The sequence below is a fragment of the Dreissena polymorpha genome, unplaced genomic scaffold, assembly GCF_020536995.1.
Source record: "Dreissena polymorpha isolate Duluth1 unplaced genomic scaffold, UMN_Dpol_1.0 chrUn068, whole genome shotgun sequence".
NCBI classification, from domain to species: Eukaryota; Metazoa; Mollusca; class Bivalvia; order Myida; family Dreissenidae; genus Dreissena; species Dreissena polymorpha.
This window is the reverse complement of record NW_026273382.1, coordinates 119,362-131,741: the sequence shown is the minus strand read 5'-3', so window position 1 is coordinate 131,741 and position 12,380 is coordinate 119,362. Positions and strand designations below refer to the sequence as shown.

At 32.1% G+C, this 12,380-nt stretch overlaps 1 protein-coding gene across 1 annotated transcript; it reads right to left on the bottom strand.

Moving 5' to 3' along the window:
• Nucleotides 1–1,090: 1,090 nt before the first annotated feature.
• LOC127863960 (opsin-5-like) lies at nucleotides 1,091–11,930 on the bottom strand (the record flags this gene model as incomplete). The annotated part of the gene is made up of 2 exons (XM_052403635.1): nucleotides 11,744–11,930; nucleotides 1,091–1,278 (listed from the first exon to the last, which is right to left on the bottom strand). Coding segments are annotated over exons 1-2 (375 nt in total), but the record flags the coding sequence as incomplete, so codon positions are not given.
• Nucleotides 11,931–12,380: the final 450 nt, after the last annotated feature.

The following is a 12,380-nucleotide window of genomic DNA, read 5'->3' as shown; positions in this document are numbered from 1 at the left end:
AAATTCATGCAATACATGTACTATTGGTACTACATATCTTAATTTAAATATATTATCAGATAAACACGTAAGAAAACAAACACAAGTTTGATACGCATTTCATTTGAAATACCATATATAATACATAGTTTCATTGATTACAACCCTTACACATAAAAGCCACATTATATTTTAGATTGGTATCAGTAATGGTACACATGCCATATTATAAACTTGATTTTAATAATTCGAGGGCATTTTTAATGATGATTTTGAACAGACGTTTATTTTGATATCTGCAATTTAACCAGTACATAACCAAATATTATAAACATAATATATGTTAATAAGTAGTTTCTTATTGGTTTTCAACAAAACAATATTTGGACATTTAGGACTTAGTAATGGTAAAAAAAGGGCTCTGCCATTAAGGAATAATATATTTTAAATTAGCCCAACAATTTAAAAGGCATTAATTTACTTTTTAAAATAACATCAAAATATTGAAAAAAGGCGTAAAAAGCGAATTATAAAAATGTTGTTGTTTTTTTACATGGGTAATTGGTCGATTTTATTCCACTCTAAATTGAATACAAAATAACTGTAAAATTAAGAATGTTTTGTTATTTTATCAGATGTGTCTGATGATCATATTATTAATACCAATCAAAAGGGGGGGTATCATTTTATATGAGCCACGTTAATCGAAAATCTTTCGTTTCCCATATGCAGCAAGAGAAGCTCAGGATGATTGTTACAGCGTGGTCAAGAGCTACCATGTCCGGTATAAAATCACCTAAGGTTATGTGTTATGTTGTCTCATTACCGGTGATTGCTGATCAGACTGCACTCTACAAATGCATACGACACATTTTCGCATGACACGGTATATACAATACTGTAGATTAATCTATTACCTGCACATTTTTGTATCTTGATATTTTTTGTATATGCTAATAACGTATGCTGCACAAATACGTCATTCTTAACTAGCTGTGGTAACGATTGCTATCGGAGCAACCGTATTTTCTCTTGAAAAACGTTTAACTACTTCAATCAGAGAATTCCGAAAATCTTCGTTCTTGACGGCGTAAAGTAATGGATTCCAAACACAAGACGACTTGACGAACATGGCTGGTATCAGGGCGACTGTGGGAGGCAAGTTGGTAACGTTGTTGACCATTGACCACAAAGACAAGATGGCGTACGGCAGCCAACTAGCAAAAAATCCGACTAAAACACAACACAAATTGATTAAACGTTTTGTTTTAAGTATTAAGTATTTTGAAGATGTTGATACTTAAATATAAAATATTGTATAATGTTCTCTAAAATGCAGTTCTTTATATTAACCCGTTTAATCAACAATGTTAAGTATTCGGTTATTATTGATTATAACCGTAGCAACATTATTGATGATAACCATAACTGTTGCTGTTCACATAAATCATGTCTTTGCAATCTGTCTAGTATTGATTTACATTCATGTTTCTATAAACACATTTAAAGCGGGAAAATATTCCATTTTTATTTTTAAAATTGCCTAACAAGAACATGAGTTCGCAATCCATTGTATAAAATAATCCCTTGTATACTTTCATTAGTTGTGATATGTAAAATATTAATATACAACCCACATCAAAGACTAGAAGTATCCAAAGACTTATTTACCCACATCAAATAATACATGAGCCGTGCTCTGTGAAAATGGGGTTTAATGCATGTGCGAAAAGTTTCATTCATTATTAGCCTGTGATGTCCGCACAGGCTAATCATGAGCGACACTTTCCCCATTAACCTGATTTTCGCTAATAAGCGACGTTCTGTGAACGGAAAAATTGCATGAAAGCGGGGAGTGTCGTCCCTGATTAGCTTGTGCGGACAGCACAGGCTAATCTAAGACGGCACTTTATGCACATGCATAAAAATCCATTTTCACAGCGTGGTCCATTTGTATTATAAGTTACACTATTAGTAACTGCTGATGTATGGAATATACACCCTCAGTAATTTCATACCATACGAGAGCGAAGCTCGAGTATGGTATGACATACAGGAGGGTGTATATCCCATACACCATCAGTTACTAACGGTGTAACTATTATATCTCACCGACTACCTTTAAAGTATATAATATATAATATAATATATAATATTATATAATATGTAATATATAATGTATTAAATATAATGTATATTATATATTATAATATATATAATATCATATATAATATATAATATAATATATTATATAATATGATATAATATAATATACAATATAGTATATATAATATTTTATAATATATAATATATACTATATAACATATAATATAATATATAACATATAATATATTATTTATAATATATTATATAATATATAATACGATATATAATATACTATAAACTATATAATATATAACGTTTAGTATATAATATATGATACATCATCTATCACATATCATATCTCATGTATTATATATAATATATGATATATCATGTATCATGTATAATATATCATATATCATGTATAATAATTCATATATCATATATATATTTTATATATATATTATGTATTATATATATTATATTATAAATATAATTTTATATATTATATACTATGTAGTATATAGTATACATTATATAGAATAAATTATATATTAATAACAATACTTATCTAGCAGTTTATCGAACAGACGCCATTTTTTACGTTGATAGAAGTATGGAAATTACTCGGGATGAATGGAAATTACTCGGGGTGTATGGAAAATACACCTTGGGCACGTGAACGCTCTAAGCCAATCGGATAAGGTCATTTTTGTAGGACGTGAGATATATGTATATCATTGCATTATTACCCCCAAACAGAATGTTAGCATACACTGACATGATGAACCCACTGTTAATAATGTAAGAATTCTATGATAATATTTACCTACAATAAATTTAAGTATTCGTCAATACAGCGACGTGCCGCAATGTGCAAAAATACATAAAATATTCTAGTGTTAACAGATTGTTGAGAAAAATGTAACATACATATAATACGGAATTGAAAGGGATTGAGTATCATCGTTGAACCAGCTTTGAAAATACAAGTCCTGCAAACTCGATTCAACGAGGAAAACAGCGAATATGCCTTAAAATCAGCGGAAAAGATGCATGAGAAGTAATAAGAAAGTCTAACCTATCATCAAAAAAGCAGAAGATGCAACTTCAACCTCGCGAAGCCGAGTCATTGTCTGCTGCACAGTGACGCCGCGGCTCCAATTGTGTTTTCGTACCTACAACAGCAAATTGTGTCCTGTATGAAGCCCATTCGTTATGTACCTATTGAAGTATTTTTGTTCTGTGTTTTGGTCATATGTTAACATGAACTGAACATGGTATAAATAAACTTCGATTCGAACCAGGAACTTCCGAAAAAGGAATAAAAGTGTAAAGTACGTTTAATTAGGTTACCTATATACATGTTTTTATAAATATCCGCAAAACAACGAACGATTTTTTAATCATATCGTTCTAATTCTGGAGTTGCTGGTTGCAACATAATGTCTGGTTAAACGTTACAAGTAATCAACTTAAGTTAAGGCTAAATTAAAAAAACAATTAGGTGTAATGTTTATATAATAACAGGTTACTGCCTGATCCTTTTGTAATATATGAGCAAGGCTTAGAATAATGTAACGGCGAGACTTGCCGAGCCATTATTTTAATGAAAAACGCTAAAAAGCTGCAGTTTTTGCGGGAAATAATATGCATTTTGTCGTTTGACGTGTTAATATTGACGTCATGAGCACGCGCGCTTAATTTTTGTAAAACAAGTTCTTTGCTGTTTGTGTTTCATTTTTGGCTTAAAATATATTATATATTGGTATCAAATTGTTTGTTTTGTTGAATCTGATTCGGTTTTACTGTAAATGATTACTTTATAATTGATTCCGATTAATATAACAATCCTTCACACATGACTGATATAAGAACTTCCTGTTGATCATGATATACAAAAATTATACCAGGGAACGTAATATCAGGCAGAAATCAATGCGATGCATAAAACTATCAAGAGCATTTTCCTACAACAATGTATATGCAATATATCAACAGTCAATATTATCGAGTAGTTATTCTTACTTCTAGGACAAATAATTGATTTTCAAACGTGTTTCATTATAACACTGTTTTTCTAGTGATACGTTAAACAAAGCAGGAAAATGTAGTTCTGACGCAAAATAATTACAAATAATTACATCTCACAGTTACGGCTCTCCTAATTGTATCGTGGCTATAACAAGTCCACTTGAAACACCCTCAAGAAGTACAAAACGGAAAAAAACATCTTTAGAAGTTTCAAGTGTGTTTTTTTTTATCCCTCCTCTCCAAATATTACGATATATTGAGGTAGTTAAATGGTTTTTAAATGTGCATGTTGAACTAAATGTTAATCCAAAACATATTAATATAATAGTATAGCGTTTACCTTCACCAATATTCCAGCGTAACAGATGCAGACAACTGTTCCAGAAATACAGACATTCTGTGAAAACAAAGCGTAGTTATAGGTCCTCACATACGGATCTTGACTCGTCCAGTCTGGACCGCATGTCAGCCGATTGGGCTCCAAAACATAATTTCCCCATCCAAGCAAAGGGGTTGTTGCCCAGCAAAGGCCATATGCATAGCATAGCACTGATATAATCACACATCTTAATGGGGTTATTTTCTTTGCGAAACGGAAATTCATAATAACGATAAAACGGTCAGCAGCTATTACCGCAAGAATTGTCATATTAGCAACGGCCAAAGTGGTCATCGCGAAGCCGTAAAATCTACACATTAAGTCACCAAAAGCCCAAAGCCCTTGGAAGCAGGGTATAATAATGAAGGGATATCCAATTATAACCATGGCCAAATCACCCCCTACACAACCCATTATTAAAACATTCATGTGCGTCTGGAGTCGAGGGGTACACTTGAATGTGAACAACACAGACACGTTCAATATAAGTCCTAGAACCATTAGTACCACGAAAACTAAACCGATAGCTATGTGACGCTCGTCATCGGTATTGTCATCGGTATTGTGATGTTTCCCAAGTAATACGTCCGTTTTGTTCAAATTGTTCATAGTTGCGTTATTCAACATAGCGGAACTTAAACACAACGATTTCTATGGTCGATATCGCGCTTGTTAAAGGTGTAATATAATTGTGCAAGCTCTTTAGTAAATTTACCCAATCAAAATGTGTCTGTTATCCCTCCTAAACCACTGTAATCTAAATAAAATCCATATCAAGTATTTACTCTAGCACAATGCCTTCTTGTTCAGTGAGGAATGGTGAGCCAGGTATATTCTACGAATCTTAAAATAAGTACCACGCAAACGACTGGCCAATCATATTGTTGAAGTGCTATGGTAAGTCCTGAGTTGTGAACGATGGTATCGAAAAACAAGGCGTATTTTGTCAGCTTGTATTTACACTTGCCAACATTTCAAATAAACAAAACCAGAATAATGCGTAGTTTAGATGAGGTTATACATTTGCTGAGCCGGGAGAAAAATATTTTTTCTTAACCCATGTATGCCTAGTGGACTCTCCAATCCTTCTAAATTGGATCAATTTATTTCCAAAATTAGTGATGTCTTGTATATTTATTTCTGTATTTAGAATATTACTTATTGAAATTCCTTTAAGCAAACAGCGTCTTATCTGGGTCTTCGCTTTTTGCAAAGTCCTTTTTTTTAGGAAGCTAGGCATACATTGGTTAAGTCGCAGATAATATTTATTCGTTTGGTTTTCACTTATTGATTATTTAATTTACTGATTTATTCACTGTTGTTAATGTACGGGCATTTCCAGACATTTGGTTCAGTGAACGTCTATATAAAATATTTTTTCCAACGCAAAACTTGTTGAGCTTTATAAAGAGATTTGCAACATGAGCTTCGAAATCTGAAGATATCATTGTTAAGTACAGGTCCTGGTTTTTAATGGCACATATATAGAAAAAATGATTATTTGTTAAGCGTAAAATAAATACATTTTGTTGATTTCGTATTTAATATGTAACCTATGCTTGTTAGCCATGAGGGGTTATTATGTTCCGAGATTTAAAGTTTATACAGTGCTTCCACAAAACATGCATTCGTTATAATATATCATCGTGTTTATTTCATCTTGACAACAATGTCTTATGGGGAGTTTTCAGCTGAAGATTATTCGCGATTTTGCTAATTTGTTTTTGTTATTGTAGAAAGATTTCGCAGTTTGCCTTCATACAAGAAACTGGTGAAAGGTGTGTATTGTTAAATCAAATAGCAAAGCCTCTTTTACTTTTAAATTACAAAATCAAAGCCATTCAATAAAACAGTGTCTCTGTTTATTGTTTTATCAATTATCACCACATCCCTTACGTTAAGAACGATCAACGAAATACTCAAAACGCATTTATGTACATTGATGGACTCAGATTTAAAACTACTAGAATAGTACCGTTTACCACATGAAACACGTAAATCTTCCTTATGACTTGCCGGAATGTTTAAGTTGTTTCTGTGTTAGTCTTTTGATAAGAGATTTTAGGGTATGATCCCGCGGTGCATGTGTTAAACGTGTTTTACTTATACCAATAATCATCATAATTAGTTAAGCAACCTCAGCATTGATCTAATTTTTGACAAGGAAGAAGTTGACTGGGACGTGCAAAGGACGAATCGGGTAAGGCTGAATTCTTCATCACAAATATTGTATATCAAAGGGGCACCCTTTCTTGTGAAATGATATCGTTTATACAATTCAAAACCCTTACATATTGCTAACGGATAAGTACGATCAAGTAACAATCTTACGAATTGCATGTATGTTTATAACGCACGTGGCGTCAAGCTTAGGTAATTTGGATTGTTAAAGTGTTTATACATTACGTCCTGATTGTATTTTATAAGTATAAACCACGTACATATAGTATTTGAGCTTACCTTACTTAGTCTAAGTCTGTAAATGTCCTTTTTGCTTGAATTCAGTTGTGTAAGTCTGAGTCTGAACGTACAACTTTTGCGAAATCGAAAAATACCGACCTTGGTACATGGACTTAAACGGCCCCTAAAACACACGACACTGCCCAAGATATGTAGCTTTCTTGCACAAACGGTGGCTTAGGAAATAGCTGATTCAATATTAAACATGGTAATGCGACGACACCAGAGCTTCAACGCTGAATCTATTATCAAGTTTATTGAAAATTGTTAATCTGTAATATCACGTTATGTTTGCTGGTAAGCTGTCAGATTAATTAACGAGATCAGGCCTTAAACGCTTAATACATAATTAAATCTAAAGAGAATAGTTAATATGTAATCTCACGTTATGTCTACTGGTAAACTTTCAGATAAATATGCCCATCCTTAAAAGGTCATTCATCGGTTTCAGCAGCCTCTTGTCAGACGTAATACCCAAAATGACGGAATGACTATGATCAGTTTACAATATTTCGGATTCATTGTTTAAAACATACTTGATTATACTTAACAATGTCGCTCACGATCGTTTAATTGTTATCGGAATAGAATAGTTTGTGCTAATTATTTTTTTTTAATTAATAGATTTATCATACCTACAAATTCCAATTATTGGACTCAAATTAACATCGAGTGTGTGGTAGCAAAGAGCTGTCTTACGATAATGAAATAAAGTTCGTAAACATAGCTTTGAAACTATAGAGTTTTCGTTAAACGGTTCGTGTTACTGCTTATTAAGGCAATATATTTGGGAATAGTGGTTAACCACTTACGAATTTATTTATTTATATTGATATTGATATGAATGTATATTTATTGAGTAGAATAAAAGTTCTTAGGAGTGACAAAGTTACATTTTTATGAGAGTGATATTTTTCATCTTATCTCACTATCTTGAAGTATACATTAATATTAAAATAATAGCTTTTTGGTAATTGAAATACTTATACGTTTATGTTCCTGATACTGCTTTATTTGTTGCTATGTCATCCGAACAACCTTAATAAAGCGAACTTTACAAAGAACAATCGTTTGTCATAACATGTTGATATTTCTAATAATTTAATAATGGGTAATTTATTCAAAATAACTGAATGACGACAAAAAGAGTATTATATTCAAAACTATAACATATTAATTTTCTTTAGAACTATATTAACTTAAATCCTGATCTCAGTTTTGGGGACGTTCAGACCAATTCTTATGTAAGCATTTAAATACATAACATTAAGTTTTATTAAAATTACATACTCGATCCAACTAACTAAGACCAACTAACGTACAACAAATAACAAGACCGGTTTTGATGTATTATTTATTTTATGCCATTATAAACCAAAGGAATAAATCGTCGATTCGAAGTTTGTACCGTCTTTTTGTTATCTCAATGTCCTCAAATTTTGCATAATGATTACTGTTAGAGAGTACATCATTTTAAACGTTAGTCATATATTATTTGTAGTTAAAGATATTGTTTTTAGTGAAAAAACTTAATTGTTTAAATATGTTTTGTGATCTCGATGTCCTCCCCGGTTAAATAATTGTTCTCGTACGATCACTTTCGAAAAATAATTAATTTTATTTGTTAGCAATTGATCAGTTCTTGTAAAAGATATTGCAAAACATAACAGTAAGAGTAATTAAACGTTACTTTCAATTTGACGCACCGGTGCAGATTGAGAATTTTCAATAGGCTTACGTCCTCGACTACCGTCTACAGATTCCAATACCGCATCTTGCCTAAATATACGACGAAGTATATTAAAGACAGCATTCCGAAATTCGACGTTCTTCAATGCGTATATTAATGGGTTCCAAACACAAGCTGTCTTGGCAAATATAGCCACAGTTGGAGACAAGTTAGAAACGTCGTTGAACATTGACCACATAGATAAAATGGCGTATGGCGACCAACCAGCAAAATATTCCACTGAAAAAAGGAAGAAATATTATAAAGTTATGTGTGTGGTGTTTATCGCCTTCGCGCAAATGAACGAACTACAGATCGAATTACTGTCTTCAAAAGTCGTTAAGTGTATTTATTGATTAATAATAATGATCCAATAAACTGTTATTTTCAAAGCGATTTAATAGCAAGTATAACTGTTACAGTTATTTAGCTTCTGTTTTATAGAAAATTATGAAAACAGTCCAAACATAAATTAAAAGTGTGTTTTATTGTCAAGCATTGGTCTCTTAGACTTGATTTGAAGAGATACATAAGCGTTTCCAAACTACAATCGAAACGTCCATTTTGAACAAACTGATTAGAATCAGATGTATGCGAAGTAAAAAGCGAATCTCATCGATCATAAGGAACGCTGACAATGCCACGTGGATTTCCAATGGTCGAGTCGCTGTAATGTTTATCCTTTTTATCCTGTGCTTCCGTACCTTCAACAAATATTGGGTTTTTACTCAATATAAAACATCATTGTATCGATTTTTCATTTATAATTAGGTAGGTAGAGAAAATAATAAACAATTTAACTCCCTTGTTTGTTAAGTTTCTCTATTTCGAACAGTACTTCAGTTATACCACGGCTTAATCGACATATTTACCTTGGTGAGTTTGTTTACCAGTACTATACAGATTATACAGTCCAAACTTGTGTGAATATTTAAATATATTTATTTAAAAATACTTAAAAGCTATCCTCTTAGAGACAGTTTTAAAACTGAAGGCCTAGTTGTATAGAATATGTCACGGATGATGATAATAACGATGATGATATCGATGACGATGATGACTATGAAGATGAAGAGGAATTAGAAGAAGAAGCGGAAGAAGACGAAGAAGACGAGGAAGAAGACGAAGTAGATGAAGATGAAGAAGAAGAAGAAGATGATGATGATGGTGATGATGATGATGATGATGATGATGATGATGATGATGATGATGATGATGATGATGATGATGATGATGATGATGATGATGATGATGATGATGATGATGATGATGATGATGATGATGAATGATGATGATGATGATGATGATGATGATGATGATGATGATGATGATGATGATGATGATGATGATGATGATGATCTCAATTACGTATTTCATATTCGATCTGTGACATGAAAGGTTTAACAAGTCTATTGGTTTCAAGCTTCGGAACGTGTTATCACGATGACATTCCGAAATAAACAAACAAAACGTGTAAATCTATAGGAATGGAATGAAAAACAACATTATCGGCTTAAATTACTGGAGGTAAATACCTCGACATCAACGACACGATTTTAATAAAATAAATGGGAGTGGCAACCGGCTGTTTCTCTATGTTTACTTAACTAGAAATACGACATGCCCGGCTTAGTGATAACGAAGTAAACGAAGAACAAATTATTGTTTTAAGTACGCGTAGTACATAAAGTCTAATTAACGATTTCGGCATGCAACGTTAATAGGCCTTAAAATACTGCGCCCCATAATCTGGTATTTAAGGTGTATCGGGTATTTAATGATATATCCAGTATGTTTTGCGTAACTTCTGACGATTGTAACAAACACTAAATATGAATGAATATTATATGTACTTTTGTAGAAATAATTGAAAGTTCGTTATCTTTGTTTCTACATTTTGAATTTTGCTGTACTTGTTCTTATAATGTAGAGTGTTAAAACTTCATTCATTCCATTTTTTAATATTTCTCTTACACTTAAAAACTTAAAAACTCTGATCACTGTCAATTCAATATTTATTTGGTGGCTTAACTTTTATTATTTCTAAAATAAAAATAATTAATAATTAATATTGTGAATTATGAATTATGAATTATGAATTATGAATTATTAATTATTAATTATTAATTATTAATTATTAATTATTAATTATTAATTATTAATTATTGATTATTAGTTATTAATTATTAACAAACCAAACGTTTTATTTTATAACATATTATTAAAAAATATCGATAGATATATTTAAATGAAGTATATGCTATGATGGCTAAAGCACATAAAATAGACTTGTCTAATTATACACACATCTTATGCAATTAAATAAGTAAGCTCCGTAAATGTTTAAACCATCTATCGTTAGCATGCCGTACCCAGTTTGGTGTATGCTGTATTTGCAGTTTCTTCATATATGTACATGCTTCATGAAAATGAGTTAGTTAAATTTGAATTGACGTGAATAAATAAGCGTACAATGTTCTCGTATTCGTAAAACTCTGTGTAAACGACATTTTTAGTTGATTTAACATTAGCAATAGATAGGCTTCTCACGAATGTTTCAAAATACACCTACCCTTAAAAACCATTTTTTATCTATAAATAAGGCATTTACCTTTACAAATATACCAGCGTAGCTCACGAAGATAACTGTCCCAGAAATACAGAAAATCATAGTATACAGTGCGTAATTATATGACCTCACAGAGGAATCTTCATTCCTCCAATCTGGACCACAAGTCAGACGGCTGGGCTCAATTTTAAAGTTACCCCACCCTACCAAAGGAGGAGTTGCCCGCACAATCCATACAAATAAGATAGCACCAATATAATTACACAATGGAATGGGGTAATTTTCTTTGAAATGCTAAAGTTCATAATGACGATGAAGCGGTCGACAGCTATCACCGCGAGAATTGTCATTTTGACAACGTCAATAACAGTCATAATGAAGCCGTGTGATAAACACATAACTTCGCCGAAATCCCAAAGCCCTCGGAAGCAGGGTATGATAATGAAGGGATATCCTGTAATGATCATAACCAGATCACCCACTGCACAACCCATAATAAAAACATTCAGGTGCGTCCGAAGTCTAGGGGTCGACTTAAAAGTGAACAACACAGCCGAGTTTAATAAAAGTCCACATAACATCAGCAACACAAACACAACCCCGAGAGCTATTTGACGATTATCACCTGATTGCGATTCTTTTCCAATTGATTCGTTAAAATCGTTGCTCGGGTACATAGTTGTGTATTTCAACGCTACGCCGCTAGTAAGGTTATACTTAAACAAAAAAATGTTAGGTGTTAGAAATAGCGCGAATTTAAAAGATTTATTCTTCGAAATGCACAATTTACCAGTGTTAATATTCGCAATATATATGATCCTTTCGTTTATATAGTCAGATTGTTCTTGCTTTAGTTATTATGTTCACGTTCAAACTTCAAATGATCGGTACAATTCAGACAACTTGTTTTTTTAACGCCACAAAAGAAAAACTACCGATGCACTTTTATCTTCTTTGAAGCCGTATTGATGTAGAGTTATGTATAATTATGTGTTCGGCACCTACTAATGTTCTTTGCAAAATATATACCGATACCAATAATCTTGTGGACGTGCAATTCATCAGCCTTAAGCTGTGATCAAATCAATAGTATAGGAAAATGCCATATTGAGTATTTAGTCGGCTTT